This window comes from Euleptes europaea, chromosome 5, assembly GCF_029931775.1.
Source record: "Euleptes europaea isolate rEulEur1 chromosome 5, rEulEur1.hap1, whole genome shotgun sequence".
Classification (NCBI taxonomy): Eukaryota; Metazoa; Chordata; class Lepidosauria; order Squamata; family Sphaerodactylidae; genus Euleptes; species Euleptes europaea.
The window spans coordinates 77,319,136-77,346,310 of NC_079316.1; the positions used below are offsets into that span (position 1 = coordinate 77,319,136).

At 45.1% G+C, this 27,175-nt stretch overlaps 1 protein-coding gene across 1 annotated transcript in view; it reads right to left on the reverse strand.

Annotated features, from left to right (window-relative positions):
- The window catches only part of STK32C (serine/threonine kinase 32C), a 224,667-nt gene extending 197,737 nt beyond the window's left edge, over positions 1-26,930 (reverse strand). Inside the window, exon 1 of the mRNA XM_056849782.1 lies at positions 26,819-26,930. Coding sequence (XP_056705760.1) covers positions 26,819-26,909 — 91 coding nt within the window. The 5' untranslated portion in view covers positions 26,910-26,930. The remainder of the gene's footprint in view (positions 1-26,818) is intronic.
- Between the last annotated feature and the right edge of the window lie 245 nt (positions 26,931-27,175).

The following is a 27,175-nucleotide window of genomic DNA, read 5'->3' on the forward strand; positions in this document are numbered from 1 at the left end:
TTCAAATATGTTTTCCCCTAGAGAGCTCAGACTCATTAGTATAACTATCACCATGCAAGAAATCTAAACCATGTCATTCACAAAACAGCTGCCATGAAAGACAACCATTGTATGCTTCCTTCTTTTGGATGAAAATGTGTGAACTGAAATGATGTGCAATACAGGAAGCATTCTCTAACTTTGGTTATCGTAATCATCTGTAGGTGAATTCATTTGCCCAAGGAATATTGCTCTGTTGCACACACAACAGTTCCATTGACCAGAAGGAGATCTGCCCAGAGTATACACTGCCACTGTCTCTTTCGCACTGAGCAAATGGAAGTTTCCATCACACCAAATGGCTGGGGAGGGCTCTCATCTTGTAAACTAGGGCTGTCAAACATAAGGCCTGAGGGCCAGATCAAGCCCCTTGAGAGCTTTTATCTGGTCTGTGAGCCAGCTGAGGCAGCCGCCCACCCCCACTCTCAATAGGGGCTGGTGAGGAATGGTCCGGCCCGACCAAGTGGCATTTATGTCATATCCGGCCCTCGTAACATTTGAGTTTGACACCCCTGATGTAAACCTTATTGTACATTAAGGTTCAGTGGAGCTTTGAATCATGAAAACCATATGCACTCTGGGATGTCCTTATGCTAACAGCATTCCCACTGATTCTATGTATCTGTTCTGAATGGATATCACACAATCAGAATAAATGAAAATTCTACTGTAAATCACGAATACTAACCAGAATGCAATCATGCACTACTGTTATAATGGTGAGGGATTTGTTTTTTCTGAAATTCACTTTTCTAAGATGTAGACAGTGATTCCTCTTATTGTCTTTCTCACTTTCAAAAGCAGGATTTCTCTTTGATTTCTCTCCACAGTTTTCTGTTACACTTCTATGCATCCTTCTGTAACTTCAGCCCTTGCAGATTCTTTTGTTTGTTTCGTGGTTTGTTTGTTGATGTTATGTACCACAGGGTGGTGCTCTAGCACAGTGATTCCCAACCTGGGGTACGTGTACCACCAGGGGTACGCACCAGGACGTTTAGGGGTATGCAGAACAAATTGAATAATGGCGGGGAAAGGCATTTGAAATAACAGCAACTATATTAATTACAGCCCTGACCTGGATGGCCCAGGCTAGCCTGATCTCGTCAGATTTCAGAAGCTAAGCAGGGTCAGCCCTGGTTAGCATTTGGATGGGAGACCACCAAGGAAGTCCAGGGTTGATGTGCAGAGGAAGGCACTGGCAAACCACCTCTGTTAGTCTCTTGCCATGAAAACCCCAAAAGGGGTTACCATAAGTCAGCTGCGACTTGACGGCACTTTACACACACACACACACACACTTATATATTAATTACAAACATTTTGATAATATGAGGGGCACAATTTATAGAAATGGGCTGCCATAGGGTACGCCAAGTGAAAAAAGGTTGGCAAGCACTGCTCTAGCAGAAGGAAGGTTAGGGAAAACATTGCCTGACTCTGATCATCCGCAGAACGAAATTCTGAAATTTTGCAAAACCTCCCTTTCGGCGTCCTAGAATTTCTCTGTCGATAAAAACAGAATTGATTTGAAACAGACTCCAGATTCCCGAAAAGAATTAAATGGATTGTTGGGTTTCAGGGATAAATTGGATGAAGAGGAATTAAAAGAATTCCTTTTAACAATGCTAACATGCACACACACACACTTCAAACACACTTAACAGCCTGAGCCTAACTATTTTTACTGTTAAATAAATCCAATTGATTTAAATGGTTATTACATCCAAGTGTGTTTAGGATTATAATCATAAAGTCACTTCAGCAAGCACCAAATGAACCCACTGGATTCCTGAAATTGCTTTAAACATGCAACCCACAGAGCAGTGATTTCTTGTTTTTCACTCAAACGGTCCTTGCCCTTAATAAACACAGGTTTCATTGCAGCCTTTCAGGGCACAATTCCACATCCTTACAGCTGAAGCCACAACATACCTAAGAGAGCACTAGCAATATCTGATGGCTGCTTCCGTATTTAAAAGAAAGCAGAGGCTAAGCAAGCAACTAATGGACAGCCTTTCCAAAGGATGATTGGGAAATACAGGTTAGTCCAAAGATCCACTGAGCCAATATCTTTGAGAACCGGATGCAACGACTGCTGAGCCAGAGTCACTGCTTCTGTGAACACAGTAGCAAATTTATCGCTTCTAGGAACTCACTAAAGCAGGGGTGTCAAACATCTGGCCCACTGTCCACATCTGGCCCACTGTCCACATCTGGCCCCTTGAGAGCTCTTATCTGGCCCGTGAGCCAGCAGAGGCAGCCACCACCACCAGACCCAATCTGGTCTGGCGAGGCATGGCCCAGCCTGACCAAGTGACATTTATGTCATATCCGGCCCTCGTAACAAATGAGTTCGACACCCCTGCACTAAAGGGCCTTAAGTGAGCCACTCTCTTGCAGCCTCTACTCACATTTCCAAACTGGGATAATAATTACTGACCTACCTTACAGGGCAGTCGCAAGCTGTACTGAGATGGTGTCTGTAAAGTGACCTGAACTCCCTAAAGTGCTTATATAAATACTGAGCGTTCTTATTATTATTATTTCCAGCTACAGTGCAACAGCATCATGATCCCAAATGCAACATCACCATTGGTGTGGCTTAGGCTTCAGTGATGTACCAGGAACAGCCTGCTACGGCAGTATTAATGAAAGCTGTTATACAGACCAAACACGTGAATACACAAGATTGGAACTATCTGTATCAGTGCATAACTACAGTCCCACTCCGAGCTGAAAACGTATTTATTTATTTGCTTTATTACATTTTTACCCTGCCCTCCTTGGCCCAAAGGCAGGGCTCGGGGCAGCTTACCAAGTTCAGAACAATAAAAATCACTAAAACCTTAAGGTATAATCTAAATACATTTAAAAATAACCCAAATCATTTCAATAAATAGGGGAGTAACACTCCCCCCGATGGCGCTAAAAACACATCATAGGTGTCTGCAGCTCGATAGATGGAACTGACTCCCCCAAAAAAATGGGGGAAAGGGCTTAGCAGCGGGAAGGGGGGAAAGGACTAGGGAGGCCAGTATTGATAGGGAGCACTGTCACTGGCCTCAACCATAAGCCCGGCGGAATAGCTCCGTCTTACAGGCCCTGCGGAATTCTTGAAGGTCCCGCAGGGCCCTGGTTTCACTCGGGAGGCTATTCCACCAGGCAGGTGTTATAATGCTACTGATTGACAGCAATGGGAAGATGCTCTGATTGATGCTCTGATGCTGGTCTGTGTCACTCTCTGAAGCCACATAGATAGGCATGTCTATGGCACTGATGGTGCTGCAGAACTATCTCAGGAAAGTTGTGGAAGATACCGCTGCTAGAGGGGCTCCAGATGTATGAATGGCAGGTGACATTTTCCCGCACAGTCTCCTCTTGAATGTGTGTTCAGTAGAGAGCTCAGTGCAGAAATGATGATACCAAGCTTTGGGTGCCTACCCTCTCCGCATCCTAGAGCAGCAGTTCCCAAACTGTGCTCCACAGAGCACTTGGTGCTCCGCAAAACATCTCCTCGAGCTCTGTGAAGAGACTGGAAAGAAAAATAAATTAAATAAATGTGACAAGATCTCAAAATTGTGAATTTTTATGGCTATGAACTGTGTGTAGGTAAGTACTGAGTAGAAATGTTACTGTTATTCAGTTTAGAACATAGGTGCTAGGCGAAAATGAGTGCTCCATGATGAATTTCTCTCCTGAAAAGTTCTCCACAACTCAAAAAGTTTGGGAACCGCTGTCCTAGAGGGATGAGGAAAAGCCGTTCCTGTACTTTCATCTGGATGGAATTCAAGAGCAGCATGCCTGCGGTTCTTCCATTTTATCCTCAAAACTAAAGGCAGCATTGCGAGAAAGATCTTCACACATGACCAGAGGCTTGTGGCTGAACCTCAGCACTGTACACAGACAGGTTCTACCCTTAAACTTGATGGGGGTTTAGGTCAAACACATGCAAGTTTTCGTTTGTTCAGTTTATGCCAGTCCCCCAAGTGTGGAGATCAGAAGTCCAATTTGTCCTTGACTTGGTGAAAACACCTATCCTGACATCCCTAGACATATGAGAAACCAACATTATCTATCCACTGGAGTGGAGGAAGGGGATGAGAGAGCGGAGCTGGTTGAGGCCAGCTTCGGTTTTCTTTATCAATGCTGGCCTCCTTACCCTACTCCTAAGTGTTTTATGTTATCTGAGCGTTTCATGTTATCTGCAGGCTCTGCACTTTATTCAATCCACTAGCTGACCTTGCTGTGGCCTTCTGTCGCAATCAATATGCGCCATCGGAGATATGTGATTTTTATAGGTTTTATAGGGCTGGTTTTATAATTTATTGTTTTTAATTAAGTTCATGTTTTTTTTACGGTATATTGCATATTTATATGACTATGTGAGCCGCCCTGAGCCTGGCTTTTGCTGGGGAGGGCGGGCTATAAGTTTGACAAATAAATAAATGAAATGAAATGAAACGATGCAGCTATCTGAGAAGTAAACCATGTGGCAGCTTTCCAGGTAATCAACCTGTCAACTAGATTATGCAAAACAACTTTCTCAGCCGAGAGAAACTGTGGATGCTGCCTTAAAAAGCTTCTAGTCGCGCTTTCAAAACCCTGCAGATGATCAAAGGGGATGGGCAGAACACAACCTTTTGTTTTTCAGCATGGAGGCTGTGGTTCTCGGCATCATTAAAGGCTACTTGGTGGTGCAAATCTACAGCCAGCACATAATCAATGAGAAGGGTTGCACAATGGGCACAGTTCTCCACTGGGCACCCCAGCTGCATAAAAGCTAGCCAGTTTTGCAAATGCAGTGGGCATATGCGTGCGTGTCACACCCTTCCTCTTGTTCTCCCGGCTCCATCTCTTCTGTGTAGGCTGGGAGAAGACTGAAAATGACATGTTTTCTGCTCTCCACATGCTTCGCAAGGACACAGCTGGGAGGCAACACAAGCAGGAGAAACGGCACTAATGTCACAGAGGGGACCCAGCCTCGCGCTGTATCTGTAACAGGTCTTATTATCAGTTCCAGATGACCCTGGACTGGCCAGAACATTCATTCTCTTTCTTATTGGGATTCTCTGGTTGATCGAGATAAAATAAATTGGCGGGCCTAGAGCGAACACAGAAGCCTGCAGTTAACACCAGCAGACTCCAGCTGAGTTTTCTTTAATTTGTTATACGTAAAAATGCCCAAGATTAGGTGCAGCCAAGGGGAAAAACAATGACAGGGCCTCTGCATTGCACGGAGGAGCCCGAAAGATGCCAAGGCATCACTTCTGGATAACCGGGTTGGTTTCCCCACTCCTCCACAGGATGCCAGCTGGGTGACCTTGGGCCAGACACAGTTCTCTTCGAACTCTCTCAACTCCGCCTACCTCACATGGTGTCTGTTGTGGGGAGAGGAAGGGGCAGGAGATTGTAAGCCGGTTTGATTCTTCTTAAAAGGTAGAGAAAATCGGCATATAGATACCAACTCTTTTTCTATTTAACTCTTGTCATTAAACTCTAGGCAATATAGAAGTAATTGCGGTTGACTGCATCAGACCCTATGTTTTATTTGCTAACCAGCTTGTGAAGGAAAACTTACAAAGAAACAGTAAGGCACCCTAGGACAGTCAGTCTCAACATGGAACTGCTCAACAAAAGGACCAGCATGGGAATCTTCAGTAAACAGACTTCAGCTTTACCTGAGGTTTTTCACTTTCATCATAATCAAAGGGAAAGATTAGTGCTTGCTGGGCTGATAGAAACATATTTGAAGTAGATCTTTAAAGAAGTGAAAGGCAGGAAAGACAGTACATTATTTTCCAAGAGAGGTGAATGCCCTGAAGCTGCTCTGAAGACATACACACACACACACTTGTGGATCACAAAATCCACACACTTTAGAGTAACTTTACTCAATTAAATTGTGGGGGCAGACCTTCCAGCAGATATGTCATCCAGGAACCATTCCAAACTGGTTTCAGGCCTAGATTTGGTACCAAGATGACTTTATTTGCACTGTTGGACAATCTTCGTTTAAAGTTGGACAAGGGATAATTTCCCTGTTGATAGTGTTGGACCTTTTAGCAGCCTTTGACAAAGATAAGTGCTTCCTTCTTATCTACTGGCTTGAATATAGAGTTTGTATCATGGGCATTTCCCTTGGATGGTCTCACTCTCTTCTGCCTGATCATTCACCCCAAAGGTGCAGAATCAACTGGGTGGAATTGTCTGGAGCTTTAGGGTTGGGTGTCATCAATATGCAGATGACACCCAGTTCTATATTTCATTAGCCAAGCCTTCAGATGCTTCTGTCTTGGTTCTGAACCACTGCTTTGAGGCTGTGGTCAGGTGCCTAAGGCAGAACAAACTGAAGCTGAATCCAGACAAGACAGGTAACACTGATTGAGAAGACTGATATTCCAGGGTAGGGTTGCCAGGTCCCTCTTCACCACCGGCGGGAGGTTTTTGGGGCAGAGCCCGAGGAGAGCAGGGTTTCAGGAGGGACTTCAATGCCATACAGTCCTATTGCCAAAGCAGCCATTTTCTCCAGGTGAACTGATCTCTATCAGCTGGAGATCAGTTGTAATATCAGATCTCCAGCTACTACATGGAGGTTGGCAACCCTATTTATTACGGCATAAGCTTTTGTCGATTAGAGCCCACTTTATCAGTTGTATAGAGCATGGTATAGTGGTTAAGAGCGGTGGACTCTAATTTGGAGAACCAGGTTTGATTCCCCACTCCTCCACATGAGTGTCGGACACTATCTGGTGAACCAGGGTGGTTTCCCCACTTCTCCATATGAAGCCAGCTGGGTGACCTTGGGCTAGTAACAGCTCTTTTAGAGTTCTCTCAGACCCACCTCCCTCACAGGGGGTCTGTTGTAGGGAGGAGAAGGGAAGGTGATTGTAAGCTGGTTTGATTCTTCCTTAAGTGGTAGAGAAAGTAGGAATATAAAAACCAACTCTTCTTCTTCTACCACTTACGGTGGCCTATCTAGCATTGTTTGGAGCAGGGGTGTCAAACATAAGGCCCACGGGCCGGATCTGGCCCCATGAAAGCTCTTATTCAGCCTGCAAGCCAGCCAAGGCAGCCACCCCCTCCCCCCGTCCCGACCCGTCCCAATCAAGTCACATTTATGTCATATCCAGCCTTTGTAACAAATGAGTTTGACACCCCTGGTCTAGAGTCCTTGCCTTTTGTATCGTGGCCTTGGCTCTATGTAATGGGCTCCCTGAAGGGGGGAAAGGTGCCCCCGCCTTGGAGATCGTCAGGAGCCACTGCAAGTCCTGCTAGTTTGCCAGGGCTTTTGAGGGGGTTTGAATGGCAGGCATTTTTTAAGGGGGGAGAGATTTGGGGTTTGCTGTTTTATTTTTGGTTTTAACTGAAAATGTTTTTTTACTATTATTGTAAGCCACCTTGAACTGTGAAGAAAGGTGTTATAGAAATATGTTAATTAATTAATTAATATTTTAAAGCATTTAATTGTAGGTAAGATATCGTCACAACTCAAAGTAGCAAATAACTTATCTTACTCTACAAAACTTTTTAAATGGATGGCTGCCTATTCTAGAATATGTGGAGAAGGGGCTATCACGGAGTAAACGATACCCATGAAAATATCGTATGATTTGCATTTATTAAGTTCTGCTAAGTGAATACAACAAATAGTATGATTTCTGTAAAAAGCACTGATGTATAATATTGGAGCATATATTGGAACACCTCTTGACTATACAAGGATGTTTAACCTACTACTGCTGTTTAACCTACTACTACTTTTATTTTTGTTATTGTTGTTAGTATAAAGTAAACTTAAAAGAAAGAGTTATAAAAATACACGGTAACTAGCTAGAGAATAAGCAGAGTCATGATCAGCAGCGGCAACACAAAAAGCAGAAAAGAAGATTTGGGCAAATAAACAAGCTTTTGTCTAGATACTAAAAACCATCAGATTCAGCACCAGGTGGGCGGTTATAGGGAGGGCCATCCAAATACAGAGGGCGACAAGGGTACTCGATAGCCTCTACTTCACCAGCGTGCACAGAGACAGAACCTCTGATAGAGACAGGAGGAGCACATATCAAAAGGAGATGGTCCTTTCAGTCCAGTCACTATTTCACCCGGCAAAATGCCACACAAATGCAGTCACAAGGTTCCTATGTGTTTGGAAGGGAACACATAGAAGTGAATCAGGAACAGACCCAACAGAACTTGGGGCCTACTTCTCTAAAGGAATAAGCGTCCACAAGGATATAAGAACATCACAAAAGCCATGCTGGATCGGACCAAGGCCCATCAAGTCCAGCAGTCGGTTCACTCAGTGGCCAACCAGGACATCTTCCAATGTTCTTTTTGCAGCAGATCTCTAAACTCCTTAGTGGAACATTGGTCATCATTCTGTTTGACACAAAGTAAGGAACTTTTTAAGGCATATGCATGAAAGTGTGCATGAATAGACACACAGGCAGCACGAAGAAAATATCTTTGCAAAAATAAAACATGTTGTGCACTGATTGAGCAGAAGTTACAACTGAGCCCGTGGAAAGCAATGCGGTGGGAACTATATTTCCACAGATTTTTACCCAACAATGCAGAGAACTTCACCCCAAAAAACGTGATTGCATTCAAACTTATTTATTCAAGATTCCTGCTGCGTGTCAAGTTGGACGCCTCACGACTCAACAGCTGGCTTGCCTCAAAACAAACAGCAGGTTGAGTACCTCTGCACCTGTTCATCGTAAGCACGCGGCATGACCACTAGCCCAGCGATCGACGCTGCTGCGCGCTCAGAGTTTTACAGGCTTGCTTGCATTGCACAGAACCCAAAGTTGTCGTGGGCAAGTCATATGCTATTTGTAATCGACTACACAGGACACATGCACTGCTTTTGCGCCTCTGCAACCAGTGGCATTCATCATACTGGCATATTTATTTACGGAGGGAAACATTTCTATTCCACCTTTCCCTCTGGGGCTCAAGGTGGCTCAGAACGAACCAGATCAAATTACAGGTCCCGGGCAGCAGTGTGAGATTGCATAAATCCAGTTTCTATGAACAAACATGAATACGTTTAGCTCTGGGAGGGAGGCAAAACAGGCAAGGCTGGAATATGGGACAGAAGCTGTGCGATTTCATCGCCATCTTCACTCCAGTGGGATCGAGGCACCCAAGAAAATAGCCTCTTTAGGAAGTTGAACTTTTGGTTCCTGTTGGATGCGTTAGATGAATGGACAATACAGACAGTCACAACAAAGTATCTGCAGTCCAAAATCACATGAATACAAGTTAAGTATCCCTTATCCGGACTGCTTGGGACCAGTATTCCGTATTTTGGAATTTTTACATATACAATGTGATATCTTAGAGATGGGACCACGTCTAAACACGAAATTCATTTATGTTTTATATATACTTTATAGACATGGCCTGAATGTAATTTTAAACAATATTTTTAATAATTTTGTGTACATTGAACCATCAATGACACTGCTGAGGGCCTGTGAGGAGAGGAGGAGAAGGAGAAGAAGGAGAAGAAAAAGAAGAGTTGGTTTTTATATGCTGACTTTCTCTACCACTTAAGGAAGAATCAAACCGGCTTACAATCACCTTCCCTTCCCCTCCCCACAACAGACACCCTGTGAGGTAGCTGGGGCTGAGAGAGCTCTTAGAGCTGTGACTAGCCCAAGGTCACCCAGCTGGCATCATGTGTAGGAGTAGGAAACCAACCCGGTTCACCAGATTAGCATCCGCCACTCATGTGGAGGAGTGGGGAATCAAACCCAGTTATTCAGATTAGAATTCACAGCTCCAAACCACTGCTCTTAACCACTGCACCACGCTGGCTCTCAGTAATGCCTGCATGCCGGCTCAGAAGGTCCGGTTTTCAGATCAGATATTGGATGTCCAGATAAGGGATATGCAACCTATACAAACACTGAGTTACCTAGGCAAAGCTATAAAGGGACACATACAGCTTCCGCCCCCCTCCTCCAAGCAGGAATGAAAGACCACGGTTTTGATTGATTTTTAACATACATGAGGAATGGGTCTAGGAAAAGCTGCATGAGAACGCATAGGCACCGAACATTTTCAACCCAATTTCAATCATCTGAAAAATATTAAAATATTTTTGAGCTTAGAGGGTTCCGACTGCAATTTGTGAACAAAGCATATTTCACGAAGAGCGGTGACTGCACATCCCCAGTTTGAACAGAAATTACAACCGAATCCTACGCGTGATTACTCAGAAATATATCCCACTAAAATCAGGGATGCTGAGGACTTTGAGACAAATACAATCACCAGACAACCTTTTCTACACCCAACTCCTCTGCTGATACAAGTGGCGAGTTTCTGATAGCATCACCATAATGTCATCTGTCGAAATTCATCTCAAGCCCTCTGCCACACGACTTTGCACCTGTGCATTACACACGTAGCTTGGTAATAAGGAACAAATAAGCTGCAGTTTGTGGAGCTTTTGCCAGAGTGATGGTTGAGTCACTGAAGTTATCTTCTTGTCAAACATAGGTTAACTCACAATACAATCCTTCTTTATAACTGCAGAGCTGGGTCATTCTTTAAATAACCTTACAGAGGCTGCATTGCATACTTTCGGCACCTCCCCAGTCAGAAGCATCTATCCTGAACTGATCATAAGAACTAACTGCAAGAGTACTTAAGTTCATGGGCAGGCACCAATGGCTCCCAGAGACACTTAAGTAGTAAATCTCAGCAAAATCTCAAATAGATTTTAACAATTAGAGCCTTTTAACAATTAGGGACAGCAGAGTGGACATGTAGCAGGGAGAAATCAGCCTGTAATCAAGTAAATGAACACGTCCACAGGTATTCAGATGCATCAAACAGCTCGGCAAGCAGTCGGCTCACGGATCACAAATGGCAAGTCAAATCAGCAGGTAATCGAGTATATCTAATTCAAACCAATGAAATTTATACCCAAGTAAGTGTGCATAGGATTGTAGTATTGATCATGCCTAAGGTTTGCAAAATTATGTTTACTGGCTGCAGTTTAGCCCAATTCAACCTTGTGTACTGCAAGACTTCAACACTAAGCTAGGGGAAGATAGGAAGCCTAATGCAGCCCTAAGACTTTTCTTTTCATAAATAAAATGGCAGCCTCAATGGTATGTGTGCCTTACAGGCATAGTGTATGACAAGCCTCACAATTCCATAAACCATTCACATTACCCCCAATACATACCAGAACTGGATATCTCATCTTCTAGTAGGGAAGGGCTGTGGCTCAGTGGTGGAGCATCTGCTTGGCATGCAGAAGATCCCAGGTTCAATCCCCAGCAACTCCAGTTAAAGGAACTAGGCAAGTAGTTGATTTGAAAGACCCCTGCCTGAGACCCTGGAGAGCTGCTGCCAGTCCAAGTGAACAATACTGACTTTGATGGACCGAGGGTCTGATTCAGTATAAGGCAGCTTCATGTATGACTTTATTTAAAACTGGAGATTATTTTAAGCCCTTTATTCTATTTCCCCCCAAATTCCATGTAGGTTTCCATGGGAATAGGGAAAGTATTGTAGGAGCCTATAGTCCAGACACTAAACTCTAGTCATAGGCTGCTGGTGAGAAACAGCAAATTCCATGTTTCAAATTCTGCTTACAGATTTCAAAAGCCTGCAGGAACCAACAGACTCCTGAAGACTTTGACATATTTAGTGCTCTAAATATGTCAAAGGAAAAAGACAGGAAAATCTCTTCCAGGTGTTTACACATTTCAAGTTCAGATGGTATAAGAGAAATTATTTCTCCCAATTAAACAAGATATGAGGGCCTCTTCCTAAATTTGAATGTTTTCTTCAGCTTTTGTAACAGCTGGTACTATAGCACAGAACATCTGAATCGCTGTCAGTCGAAATGACTGCCTTCATCCAAACAATACCAAACAACATGTGGAAATTAATTCCATTTATTACATTTATAACCCACTATCTGATCAGAGCCCTGACCTGGATGGCCCAGGCTAGCCTGATCTCGTCAGATCTCAGAAGCTAAGCAGGGTCAGCCCTGGTTAGTATTTGGATGGGAGACCACCGAGGAAGTCCAGGGTTTCTGTGCAGAGGAAGGCACTGGCAAATCACCTCTGTTAGTCTCTTGCCATGAAAACCCCCAGAAGGGGTTGCCATAAGTTGGCTGCAACTCACACAAACAATTTTAACATTTTTTTAGAACCCAAAATGGATTGTCCCATTGTCTTCCAGACACATAGTGTTGATTATACATCAACTCGATAAACTGTTGGTCCCAGAAGATGAGACCCACGACAAACCATGTACATAGCATATAGAAAGCCTACAATAGCCTAGTAGATGTCAATGATTCTTTAGTAAGAACATTTAAGGGGAATCCAGGACAAACTACAGTTCTGTAAAGCCATGAAGAGTCTTTGTTGGTTGACAAAAATCAAGGAAGGGGGGTTGCTGTATACCAGTGGTTCCCAACTTTTTTGGTATGTTGACCCACAAATCTAAATTTACTTAATACAGTGACCCATCCAAGGCTGGCCCAAGGTTTTTGGGTGCCCTAGACAAACTAGGGCATTGGATCTATTCCAGCACCCCATTTTCTATAGTGCCCAACCAGATGTTGAGAAAACAACTAACATCACACAAAGGGTGCTGCTGTCTCCACGATGAACCCCAAGCAAATGGGAGCTCATCTCCTCCTTCTCCTCTCCCAGCTGAAGTTTGAAGAGGAGTGCGTGGGGTGCACTGGGTTGAGGAGATGCATGAAAATGGAAGAAGGTAGTAAAGAGGTTGGCTGCAAGGGGCTTGGGGGAGCACATCTCCCACAGAAGGGCAGAGAGGCCCTGCAGGGGCTGGGCAAAAGGTTGGGCAGCAGGAGAAGCACCATCAAGACAAAGCCCACGCACACGCGCACACACACAACTCTTTCTATTCCATGGCACGCTGAACAGCTCCCACCTACTCTCCATCCCCGCCTTCTATCAGCTACTACCATGAATTTACTAGTTGCCAGATGGGCTTTTTTCTCCCTTGTTGTTGTCACAAAGAGGGAGGTAAAGAGGAGAATGTGAAAAGCTGGCGAGGTAGAAAAGAAAGAGAGGCGGCGGCAGCAAAGCAGGTGGGCCGGGAACTACAGAAAGTGACCCAGGCAGCCTCAGGAAGCAGCAGAAGCCTCAGCAGCAGCCATGCCTGAAGGTATCACAGACGGAGGGAGGAGCAAGAGCTCATGTGGGCCAAGGGCACACCCTTTTGAGGCAAACAAGAGGAAGGGCAGGTCACATGGCTCAGAGGTCCTGGGGGACGAAACACGGGCCCTGTCCTACCCGCAAGCCCGCCCCAGGCTTGTCGGGATTAGCAAAGCCCTGGGCCAGTCCAGGGCTCTGACCAACCAACAGGGGAGCCTGGCAGTTTCATATGCGTGATTGATCTTCAATCTCAGAATTCACTGCACTTATTGATTGGTTTTATTTATTTATTCTTGCGATTTGTAGCCTACCCTCCCCGGCCAGAACCAGGCTCAGAGCGGGCGACATCATTTAAAATACATCAAGAATAATCAATAATAAAATTAACCATAAATTCTAAATTTAAAACAGTAAAATCCCAATAGAAACCTCAAAAAAAAACTCCAGATGGTGCCTAAACTCACTCATGTTGCCCGAGATAAGCAGCAGGTTGCCCCCCCCCCCCAGCTTAACATTGAGTAGGAGGGAGAAGAGGGGGGTAGGGAGGCCTGCATAGATGGTACTCGCTGCTGCCCACAGCAATAGGCCAGGTGGAATAGCTCTGCCTTGCAGGCTCTGCAGAACTCTTTAAGGTCCCACAAAGCCCTGATGTGACCGGGCCTACGTACATTCACTTATACCCCATTTGCACCTCACATTACTCCGTGGCCAACCAGAAGCATTTAAGGTCGGGCAGATGTACTGGACCAGTGTGGAGGTAAGATGCGCTGTTGGTCTCCCTCTCCTTCCCATCACATAGTGCCATGTTTCGAAACCAGAATGGAACCACACAGTTTAATGGCGTCATTAGGAGAGGACTTGGCTTTTTTGGCACCTGTACTATTTTTTTTTTTTGTAATATATAGAAAAGTGATCTCCAACATGGTGCCCCTGGATACTATGGCACTTACTTCCTCCTTCTCCTAAAATATATCTTCTCCAGACAGCCAGTCCTGACTTTCTTTCATCTTATTGGAACAAGAGAGCAACTATTTCAAAACAGCTGCTTTCTTTATAAGAGGATATTTGGCTTGGAACCCATTCTGAAACTTCCCATCAATTTGTAGATTGGCTCGCCCCTATGGCTGATGTTTTGTTATGGAGCTCACTACCCATCCTCAACATTCAACGAGCATCCACAGGCTCAATAAGAATGGGGACCCCTGATTTAGCTCTGGAATGTCCTATGGTAGTGGCCAAAAATTTCAGGAGATATGCCACAGAGTAGTCTCTTAGTCCAAATGGCAGATGTAACTTGGATGCTATTTATTTTATTTTTTAATTTTTTAAGTGATTTAAGACTTGGACTGTAAACCTTTGTCGATAAGACCACTTTAGTCCATGTATCTTGTTTTATCTGGCCAAAGGCCGCAAATAAACAATCTACTTCAGGAGAGAATATGGATCTCTGTCTTTTTAGATTGTTTCTCTACCACGCAGCGAAAATCATCTAATAATTTTTGTCAATGCACCAGAAATCTCTTTATGACATCATTTGGAAATCTTTAAAATGCAAGTTATAAGAAAGTACCTTCAACTTTCGTAAAATAATACACATCATGCCCAAACAACAGGCCTTCCTTTAATTTCCCAGGAGACGATACTAGAAAATACTGAAATGCAGAATTGGAAATGTGTTGGTTACTTACATGTTAAAAAAAAACATGCACGGTCTTTGGACTACAAACATTCTCGAAAAGCAGCATCCAGAAGTTTCCCAAGTTTGGCTTACATTGGTAGCCAACCATTGATGTGCATGCCCTGTCCCCTCCATGTTCTCTTTCACATGCAGAAGATTTGGCAGAGGAGCGATCAGTCTTTCACTTCGTGCTGAGCTTCGGAGACGGTCGGAAGCAGCACGGATTTCTCATGCTGCTTTTGAATGTCTCTGGAAGCCCAGCGGGAAGTGAAAGACAGAGTCTTCCTGTTCCCCAACTTCGCTGTACATGCCGGACAACTTGGGAGAGAAGAAGGAGCTGACCTGCCACCCAGCACAAAATGAGAGTCACTTCTTAGTCCCCTACAGTATGCTGAAAATTCTGGGGAGAGGTCTTGCAATGCATCCTTGTCCTCCAGGAGGAAGCAGTCACCAGAAATATATTTACTTCATTTATACCCGGCCTTTCTCCGCAATGGGGACCCAGCACAGCTTACACTGTTCCTCACTCCTCCGTTTTATCTTCATAACAACCCTGTAAGGTAGGTTAGGCTAAGAGTGTGTGCCTGGCCCAAGGTCACCTAGCAAGCCTGCATGGCCCAGTGGAGATTTGAACTTGGGTCTCCCAGATCCTAGTCCAACACTCTAATTACTATACCACAACTGGCTATCTAGAGACTACCTTTGTGCACCTCTGTTATCGGGGGGGGGGGGGAGAAGGAGAAGGAGGTTTTTATGTCCCACTTTTTTACTGTAAAGAGTCTCAAAGCAGCAAAGAGCCAGCATGGTGTAGTGGTTAAGAATGCTGGTTTGGAGTGGTGGACTCTAATCTGGAGAACTGGGTTTGATTCCCCACTCCTCCTTATGAGCGTTGGACGCTAATCTGGTGAACCGGGTTGGTTTCCCCACTCCTACACATGAAGCCAGCTGGGTGACCTTGGGCTAGTCACAGTTCTCTTAGAGCTCTCTCAGCCTCACCTGCCTCACAAGGTGTCTGTTGTGGGGAGGGGGAGGGAAGGTGATTGTACGCCAGTTTGATTCTTCCTTAAGTGGTAGAGAAAGTCGGCATATAAAAACCAATTCTTCTTCTTACAATCGTATTCACTTCCTCTCCCCACATCAGGCACCTTGTGAGGTAGGTGGGGCTGAGAGAGTTCTGAGAGAACTGTGACGGGCCCAAGGCCACCCAGCAGGCTTCATGCAGAGGAGTGGGGAATCAGACTCAGTTCTCCAGATTAGAGTCCACCATTCTTAACCACACCACACTGAGGAAGAGGACCCAATGCACCCAAAAATTAAGATTTCAATTGCAACTGCTATAAAAGAAGAAAAGAGATTCGGGTTCGCCCTAAATGATTTGCTAGCAAATGAAATGATTAGGAACCAAAGGATTAGAACAGTCCAGTTTCTATTGGAAATATAGGATGGCATGTCCTTTAATGTCAACAGACTTCTCTTGTGCTCTTAAACTCAATAAACTAGGAGAACTGGAACGGCTTTTAAAAAAACATGCGGCAGGATTTCTATAGACCAGCCCAATAATACTTTAAAGAAAACTGCAAATATAGCACAAGCAAGGATGAATTTCTGAGCAGACATAATATCTCTTCGTTTCAGAACAGACCGAAATCACACTAGAGTTGAATTCAGTCTTTTGGGATCCTGATATATTTATATTAAAAAAACATACAGAACATCTTTTGAGTTAACCAGCCACTGTAATACTTTAAGGGAAACTGCAAATATAGCTCAAGCAAGGATAAATTTCTGAGCAGATACAATATCTATTCGTGTCAGAAGAGACCGAAATCACACTGGAGTTGAAGTCGGTCTTTGAGATCTTGGTAAAAAAAAAAATATATAAGACATACAGAGCATCTTTTGAGTTAACTGGAGCATTTCACTGAAACATTCTGGAGCCATTCAAAGGTTAAAGAAGGAAGTGTGAAAAAATGTTTAAAAGCGCAAGCTTCAATCAGACTGCACTAGGAAGTGGATTAGTCAGGGAGCAGGTGCCTCATCCCTTCTTTATCATTGATTCTGATTAACTTCAACTGCATTTAGGCTTCACACAAAGATGCAATACAAAATAAAACCAAGAGCGTTCCCAGGCAGCTCTAATTTAGGGGGGAATCAGGAAAGCTGCTTCAGCACTTCCAACCCCCCACAATCCATATGCGTGTCGCTCTTCCTCCTGTGCTGGCCCCATCACCCGTACAAACAGCTGCATTAGGGACCGAAGCCAAGACCTGTTTGGTCCTCAGGGTCTGCTTCCAGCTTGGAATCTGCACTCGGGAGAATCCAATTCGTGTCAAAGGAGGAACACAAGTTGCAGGCTCAACCCTTGAAAGACTAGGCAGTCTGCTACAGAAGTGTCTTCCCAAGGTCATCCATTATTGCCACCCTGGTTGGAGACTTTCACAGGTTCCGCTGCTCCTAGCAGGAGCTCAGCTGTGGCCCAGTCTGAGTGTATGGGTAAACTGGTCCTGCAACTTCTAGCATTCCTGGTTTGGCACTACAGTACACAACCAAGACCACAAAGAAAGGCATCTATGCTGCCCAGAGAGGTTTCAAAGGCACACACGCAGACACGTTTTACAGGGCTGCATGAAGTATCATTCCCTATTGCAACCTTGCTGTCCACAAGTATTCTAGCTGTTAAATTCTAGAAGGAGAGAGTCAGTGTTGGATTAGTTAGTGTTGAGAACTGAAATCTACCTAACTTTCTCTGTTACCTTTTTAACCTCATCTACCTTACAGATTTCCTTCCTTCCTTCCCTCCCTCCCTCCTTTTTGGAGAGGCAGGTCATACAGGCTGACCTGAATTCTTAGGAGGAAGAGCAGGATATACATATGTAAGGCAGCGTGGCCTAGTGGTTAAGAGTGGTGGTTTGGAGTGGTGGAGTCTGGAGAACCGGCTTTGATCCCCCACTCCTCCACATGAGCGGCGGCTAATCTGGTGAACTGGATTTGTTTCCCCACTCCTACACACAAAGCCAGCTGGGTGACCTTGGGCTAGTCACACTCTCTCAGCCCCACCTACCTCACAAGGTACCTGTTGTGGGGAAGGAAAGGTGATTGTAAGCCGGTTTGAGTCTCCCTTAAGTGGTAGGGAAAGTTGGCATATAAAACCAACTCTTCTTCTTCTTCTAAGTATTGTCAAGTCGCAAGCAACTTATGGCAACCCCAGCAAGGGGCTTTCAAGGCAAGTGACAAGCAGAGGTGGTTTGCCATTGCCTTCCTCAGCAGAGCCTTCCTTGGTGGTCTCCCATCCAAGTACTCACCTTACTTAACTTCTGAGATTTAACAAAATTGGACTACATCATGCCACCTTCCCTCCCACTGTAGGATATATATGTAATTAATTAAGAACCAGAGTCAGAAAGACAATGTGGAGAAATCTATCCTTTGTTTGGATGTTGGCAGATGGGAAGGATATACAGATCAATCTGCTGAGGAATTTTACTTTAGAGAGGAATTTTACTGAAGGGAACAGACAGATACACAATACTCCCTGCTACATGGTATGCATATGTGTTTTTGTGATGTGAATGAAAATAAATGCTGGGAAACAAATTTAATCTTTTACCATTTTGGAGGAGTTTATGATGAAGGCTGGGACCATAACAAAAATGAAACCTCCCTTTTCCAGAAACTGGTATGGTGGAAATCAGATGATCTATAATTGTGGAGTCTAAACTTATTTTTACTTCTACGTTTTGTTCCACTTCCTTGTAAACCCCCCCCATCTCATTATCAATACAACTTTTATTTGACATAGCCTGGCTTGATAATACGATTAACAGCTGAGGAACTGAGGTGAGACGGTTAACTCGGAAGTGTCCCATGCTCTGAAAAGGTGACATTCCCAGCCTAATTTTCCTCACAATCTGATTGTGATTGATTCAGGAGAGCACAACTGCCATTCCCCCAAGGAAGGAAGGCCAGACTGATGGAGGCCTGATAGGAGGTAGGAACCAGCTTACTTGCTTATGTTAGTTTGAGGAGCAGCAGGATTCACTATTTACCCTGGCGATCAACGGGGTGACAGATGTCGCAGCCAGATCGCCCTCACATCCGTGGATTCACTATTGTGCCCAAGGGGCATGTGACAACACGGCCAAGGGTTCTGGGGTCTCCTGTTCATGAAGGAAGCTGGTCATTTCAGCTGCTTCTCCTGCATGTTTCTCGACTGGCCCTGAGAAGAACAGGCAGGCTGAGGAGCTGTTCCAACGACGGCAAGACCATGTTATTTCTGCCCAAGTGCTATCATGGCTGCAACTCATCACCCTGCCCTCTCCCATAAGAACAGCCATGCTGGATCAGACCAAGGTCCATCAAGCCCAGCAGTCTGTTCACACGGTGGCCAACCAGGTGCCTCTAGGAAGCCCCCAAACAAGACGACTGCAGCAGCAGCATCCCGCCTGTGATTCACAGCACCTAATATATTCGGCATGCTCCTCTGATCCTGGAGAGAATAGGTATGCATCATGACTAGTAGCCATTTTGACTAGTAGCCATGAATACCCCTCTCCTCCATGAACATGTCCACTCCCCTCTTAAAGTCTTCCAAGTTGGCAGCCATTACTATATCTTGGGGCAAGGAGTTCCACAATTTAACTATGTGTTCCACTTGCTCAGCTATCCAGGAGGCAGAATGATCACAAGTAACTATTCCATCTACTGGCTTTCCCTCCCATTTATCAGGTAGTAGGGTGGCCAACCTCCAGGTACTAGCTGGAGATCTGCTATTACAACTGATCTCCAGCCGATAAGAGATCAGCTCACCTAGAGAAAATGGCCGCTTTGGCAATTGGACTCTATGGCTTTGAAGTCCCTCCCCCAAATCCCGCCTTCCTCAGGCTCTGCTCCAAAAACCTCCAGCTGGTGGTGACTTGGCAACCCTATCAGGTAGGCCAAACCCAAGACTTTTCCTCAACTTCCATTTACCTTCACTAAGGAAGGTGACAACCCTTGAACCAGCTCTGGAAGCATCTTAGCGCACCACAACTGCTCTCATAAGCTTATCTGAAGAAAGCATGTTCATTCTTCAGTCACTTGTTATGTATACCAACCCATCTTTCCACTTATTTCCACTTGATTTTTAGCCTCTGCCCTTTTAATTCTGGTTAGCCTTAGCTCAAACCCATCTAATTTTTTCCCTCTGCTGTTGTTGTTGTTTTTTTTTTTTTACCATATATTATATTATGTGGTCATTACGGGAGCGCCTTTTTCATAACATCATCTCTCTCTCCCACAAAATGTAAAGTATTAATTGACATTTTATTTAAGGAAGTCCCCAAAATGTCTTAAGGGGTCTCCATAGCAACCATGCTGTGCCGGTAAACAGGAGCAAGCCAGAACAATGCTGTAATTGCTTCTGGATACACTAAGAAGTGATTATGCCTCTTTAAAAGCAGACGATACTGAACGTATACCTCGATGAAATATTAATGCAATTAGCACAACCTTGCTTGCGAGCCCCTTTCCTTTTTTTTACACATCATAACACACTTCTTGGCAGCGCTGCCTCCTTTGAAAAGGCAGCGTAGACTTCGCTCGTTTTATAAAGTGCATGCAATTAACATTCTTTTTTTTCAAAAAACGTGTGGCAAAACTGACGCTTGAATACATTAGTTTGAAACTGCACAGCTTCGGTTACCCCTCTGCATTCGAGGCAGGCTAAATGGCAAATTGATACTTAGAGGAGAATTTAAGAAAGTTCTGTATTTGTCAGAATGAGGTGCATTTCTGTAACGCTGGCACATTGTCTACTCCTGGAACACAACAGTCTTTAGAAAAATATGGCATTTAAGAGCTTTCCTTTGTGTACTCACACAGCACAAATGCCTTTGTTAATCATTCTTTGGGGTTAATTATTTTGAATGGGCTGTTAAAAACCTGTTAACCAGTCCCCAGCAGCTATTTCTTAATTAACACTCTTCACTAGCTACCACCTAGCAAAAACCAGCACCTTATTTCCACAGGTGACATAGATATTTATTAAGGTGGCTACGAAAGGCTGCCTCTTGATGAAGGTTCAGGGCAGGCGATATTTCTTTTTCTTATTCATTCATCTCTATTGTTCCCATTTTGTAGCTAGGATCTTTGGTTGGAGGCAAGTAACTTGCCTGGGCTGAACAAGGGTTTGAATCCAGTTAACTCTACGGAACAGATCACAGACCCACGGGTTCACTGAATGTGCAGAGAGGACAGCGGGCACAAGCTCGTTGGCCCTGTGTGTGTGTGTTAAGTGCCGTCAAGTCGCTTCCAACTCATGGCGACCCTATGAATAAAAGTCCTCCAAAATGTCCTGTCTTTGACAGCTCGTTGGCCCTGCCCCTCACACAATCTCCTGGTTTTCTGCAGGGTGGCTTCCCAGAGGAAGTGACCATGTGAACTCTCCCTCCCGGAGGAAGTGACCGTGCAAACTCTCCCTTCCAGAGAAAGTGACCGTGCAAACTCTCCCTTCCAGAGAAAGTGACCGTGCAAACTCTTCCTCCCCATGATCGGCGGCACTGAGAAAGCCATGGATTCCCAAGAGGAATCTTTTCCTTGTAAATGAAGGTGTGGTTGGCTTCAAAGAGCTGACGTACAGCCTAGACAAGATGGTGGGAAAGCTGTAGTCTTTTTTTTTTTTAATTTAAAAGTAATAGAGGTGGAGAGGCAGGGTTTGGAAACAGTGCGGGAAGAGCAGGCACTTAACCTTTACTCTCACATCATTTCCCATATCTGTATGTTTACATAACCTGGATAGCCTAGGTTAGCCCAATTTTGTCAGATCTCAAAAGCTAAGCAGGGTCAGCCCTGGTTGTTATTTGGATGGGAGACCGCCAAGGAATACCTAGGTCATAGGGTTGGCAACCTCCAGGTACTAGCTGGAGATCTCCTGCTATTGCAACAGATCTCCAGCCGACAGAGATCAGTTCACCTGGAGAAAATGGCCGCTTTGGCAATTGGACCCTCCCCAAACACCTCCCTTTTCAGGCTCCGCCTCCAAAATCTCCAGTTATTTCCCAACCCAGAGCTGGCAACCCTACTGGGTCATGATGTGGAGGCAGGCAATGGCAAACCACCTGTGCTTCTCACTTGCCTCAGAAGCCCCTTGCTAGGATCACCATAAGTCGGCTGTGACTGGATGGCATTTCACGAACATGCGTACACACACACCCACGCGCATACACACACATATCGCCCTCCCAATGCTTACCTCAAAGGGGAAAACATACAGGCATCCCTGGAGCACACATACATGTTTTTTTCCTGTGCGGCTCAGTCTTTAGGAAGCAGCTGAAGACAGTTTTATTCATGACAGCATTTGATTATTTCTTCTGTCTACTGGCAGTTTTAAATTATTGATTTTAACTAGTGGGTTTTATGCATTTTATTGTATCATTATTATTTATATTGTAAGCCACCTTGGCCCTGACCTGGATAGCCCAGTCTAGCCCAATTTCATCAGATCTCGGAAACTAAGGGGGTCGGTCCTGGTCGGTATTTGGATAGAAGACCACCAAGGAATTCCAGAGTTGTTATGCAGAGAAAGGCAATGGCAAACCTCCTCTGAACGTCTCTTGCCTTGAAACCCCTACAGAGTCACCATAAGTCGGCTGCGACTTGACAGCAAATAAATAAATAAGCTGCCTTGAGTGATTACAAGGTAGAAAAACGACTAATCGATGTTTTAAAGTAAATAAAACGAGCAGAAGTAGGTTTGCCAACTCCAGGCTTCCTTGATGCTCTCCCACCCAAGTACGAACCATGGCTGACCCTGCTCAGCTGCCAAACTCTGACAACATCAGATTAATCAGGGCTATTCAGGCTGCTAAGAAGTGGGCAGAAATCACAAATTAGAACTGATCAATAGAAGCAAAGAAACATTTCTGGGCCCTGGCATTCAATTCACACAGCAGCATGAGACTCATCTGCTCAGTTGAGACTGCACGGGGAAAAGGCTACTGGATTGGACTCTTAAACTTGAAGATCGTTAAGAATCAATGCCAGCGACGTGCTGGGCCACATGGTGCAAAATGCTCATGAGCTTTGGTATGATGTACGCGACAGAGGAGTCTCGATACATCCTCCTGCTATGAGACACGGCCAACAAGCATTGCCTGCTTCGTGTCAAGTCAGGACAAATATATCTGAAAGCAGGACCTTTATGGACGCAGTTCCTGAACTACGGCGCCTCCTGCCTGCAGAGGCCAGACAATCTCCCTCTCTATCAGGGTACTGACAAGATTATTAGACCTACGTTTTTCAACAAACATTTAGCAGGTGTAGGTTTGGTAGCGATCTAAACAGTGTTACACATTTCTAAGCCCAAGAGAGTAACTCTGCTCAGGGTGGCACTTTAAGTCTTGTATTCTGTTCTTCTTATTCTGTTTTTATTTCAGGTTACTTGCATTATATTTAATTGATACACCGAATTTTGGGGGGGCATATATAAATCACTTTGAGCTAGTTAGGGAAAGGGCTATATAAACATTTTAACTGGATTAATGAAACAGGTATGGTTGCAGCTCTCGTTTATTTGAAAGCGAAAAACAAAGATTTCTGCTAACATGGGAGAGGACCCACAATCTTGTGTCGAGTTCCTATTTGCTCTGCTCACATGAGTAGAGCCGAATGGGAAGTTTTTCACTGCTGGTCAGCTCCAGCGCATCAACACAACCATCTCTCAGAAAAGTTTATGGAACAGAGAGGTAGAATATTTCTTTAAAAGGGATCCCACATTACAAGCAGACAATACTGGTGAAACTAGATATCCAGATATTAGTCCTGAAGATAGTTATTCAATATGTCATCTTAGGTGTTACTTCACCCACGCAAGCAGGAATTTATCTGGATCAAAAGCTTCCATCCCAGGGGGTAGGGAAGAGCCCGTGCTCAAATAAATACATATTCTCACAACACAAATTACTTGCCACAGTCCACGGTTGCAGTCTAATCACAAAGAGGGGACAATCCCTCCGCACTGTTCCGATGTGTTTTTATATGTGAAGTGGCAATTCACACTGAAGTTAGAGATCATAAGTGAAGAACCAGGGAGTGAAAGCTGATTCCAAAAGAATAGCATGCAGTTGGAATGGATTAATTGTCATGCACGTTCTCCTAGCTATTGCAAACTTGCTTGTGCCTTAACTCCCAAAGGGATCTGATGAAACAGACTAGAACATGAACACATAAAGCTGCCTTATACTGAATCAGACCCGTGGGCCATCAAAGTCAGTATTGTCTATTCAGACTGGCAGCGGCTCTGCAGGGTGTCAGGCAGAGGTCTTTCACATCACCTGCTTGCCTAGTCCCTTTAGCTGGAGATGCCGGGGATTGAACCTGGGACCTTCTACATGCCAAGCAGATGCGCTACCACTGAGCCATGTGTCAAGCTGGCCCTTCTCACTCTGGGTCTTTTACATTCAAAGTAAGCATACACATAATTGAGAACAGGCTTTGGAGAAAATCACAACCGGAATAAGCAAAGAGCACACTCTTAAAATTCCTCGATTCTGGATCTGCAGAAACATTTTCCTTATAGTGATCTCTCAAAATTTATTTGAAGGCAGATACTGTTTGAAATTGCACGACTTAACAAAGATGAAGATAGTACATCCTTTTGTTCCCCAACCCATTTATGATCCACACTACATACAATAGGCAATCTGATCCATTTCTTTACCCAGAGAAATCAACGGATGGTTCTGTAAAGATAGTTCTCTTAACAAATTGGTGTGTGTGTGTGTTTTCTAGTGCTTGCATGATCCAAACTTCAGACGCTGTAAATTCAAAATGTTATTTTGAAAAATATTTCCACTAGCACTTTGGCTTTCAAAGAGAGCTATCCAAGTAGGTCTACGCAGAATCCTACTCTGGTCTATTCAGTGGGGCTGACGCCCAGGAAAGTGTCCTTAGAATGGCACCAATACTGATAGATGACCAGTTTTAATGCTTTTTCAGTGCCTTCAGAAACTAGCAGTTTTGAAAGGGAGCATTTGCCTCTGACTATTTCCATTTGTACTGAAAATCATTCGTGAGTTGGCTGCTGTAGGGTACCAGTGATTTGTAGCAGCTTTTCTTATTGCCACTGAGTACCACTATAAAGGACAGACACTACAGTGCAATCCTAAATAGAGTGACACTCTTCTAAATCCACTGAAGCAACTGGGCTAAGGATGTAACTCTACTTAGGATGGCACTGTAAAAGTAGTAACATATCTAAAGAACAATTGTACAGGGTGATCATCCATGTACCCCTGATCTCAAACATTAATTGTGCATGGGCCACAAGTGCCACACGTGCATTGTAAAGAAGCCCTGATATGAGTCGCAACATGCACAGGTTGACCCTTGACAGGTCTACTTAGGAGTAAGCCTTGCAGCAGTCAGCGGAACTTCCTCCCGTGCATACAGGATTTGCAAACCTTGCAATGCAACCCTACGCAGTTACTCCAATCTAAACCCATTGATTTCCGCTCTGCATAGGATTCCACTGTTCATCTCCTCTCCAGTTACTCATCCCCAGTCAGATCACCTCCCGTGCACAAGCGAGAAGGAAAGCTCATGATCGGATATAATCTATTTCCTGAACCAGTGATCCAAACTCAGGCTGCGGCAGAAGCGGGCTTTACCCATTCTTCAGAGGAGAAGAAGCATCTGGCCGACTGACTAATCCCTATTATCAAATCTTCACAGCTCCATAGCAAAACTCGTCCTATTAATCCAGGGCCATTTACATGAGCTGACACCTAATCCAATTACCCCCCCCCCATGGCTTTATCCACTTGCAGTGAAATTAAAAGAAACTTTAACACTCTTGGAGGAGATGATCCAAGATCTCCGGTTCGAGCATGAAGACTCACCAGCCTCACCTTTACAGGTGTCCACCTCCAGAACTGCCTAGTGAGAAAGATGCGGTCGTTTGGGGGGTAGGGGGACAAAGTTATGGATTTGAGCTTAAGGAAGAATACAGGGTGATGACAGTACAGCCAATGCTTCCGTAGCACAACCCAGAGAAAGAGAGAGAACGGGTCTCCTAAACCTTGCTGAACTTCCTCACGTGGCGTCCTGAGGATTCGCCTGGTTCCCAGTCATGCGCCTACATCATTTCCTGGCCGTCTCCGCTGGACACCTCCCAGCCCCGTGGGCATCCCCCAAGCAGTTCTGCACCCCATCTCTTTCCCCTCCCGCGACTTTCCCAACTGCTCCTACTTTGTGGAAAGGGAGGGGGGGTCAGTTGGCGTCCTACCCAGGGCCGGTGCCAGGCTTTTCTGCACCCTGGGCAAGGCTACTTGCGCGCGCACACACACACACACCCCACCCTGCAAACCAATTTTCAAAACCAGATATCTTGCAGAAAAAAAGAAAATTCACAGTGGGTAGCCGTGTTTAGTCTGTCTGCAGTAGTAGAAAAAGGGCAAGAGCCCAGTAGCACCTTAAAGACTAACAAGAATATTTTCTGGCAGGGTAGGATCTTTCTGTATCTGAAGAAGGGAGCTCACGAAAGCTCCTACCCTGCCAGAAAATATTCTTGTTAGTCTTGAAGGTGCTACTGGGCTCTTGTAGCTTTGAGGGTGCCTGCCAGTGCATCTGATGGAGTGAGCTGTGGCTCACGAAAGCTCCTACCCTACCAGAAAACAATTTTTGTTGGTCTTGAAGGTGCTACTGGACTCTTGCCCTTTTTCTACTACAGGAAAAAGAAAAACACCCAACTTGGAACTGCTAATTTTGTAAATAAATAAATAAATAAATAAATAAATAAATAAATAAATAAAATTTGCCCCTGGGGTCCGTTCTGCGCCCTAGGCGACCTCCCGGTTCGCCTAAGTGGCAGCCCTGGCCCTGGTCCCACCTCCTACTCCCAACCCACCGGCGGCCAGGCGCTCCCCTGACCTGGACTTTCCTGGGGGCGCGTACTCACCATCCTCCTTCTCGTCGAACACGGGTCTCTTGGCGGACGCGGACGAGGTGCTGGCGCCCATCCTCTTCTTCCACTTGCTCCAGTGAAACATTGGCCAGGGGGGCGAGAGGGCATGCCCTACCGGCGGAAGGGTGGCCGAGTCCCGGCGAGGGGCGCGGCGGAGACGGCGGCAGCAGCAGGCGAGAGCCCCCTTGCAGATGGATCTGTGCAGGGAGTGCGCGCGCGCGCCTGTGTGTGTGTGCGCGCGTGTCTGTGTCTCTCTGTGCGTGTGTATCTATATAACGTGGCTCTCCTTTCCCGACCAGCCCCTCGCTCGCCGGCTTTTGTCTGCGAGGCGCGCACCCGCCCGGCCGGGGA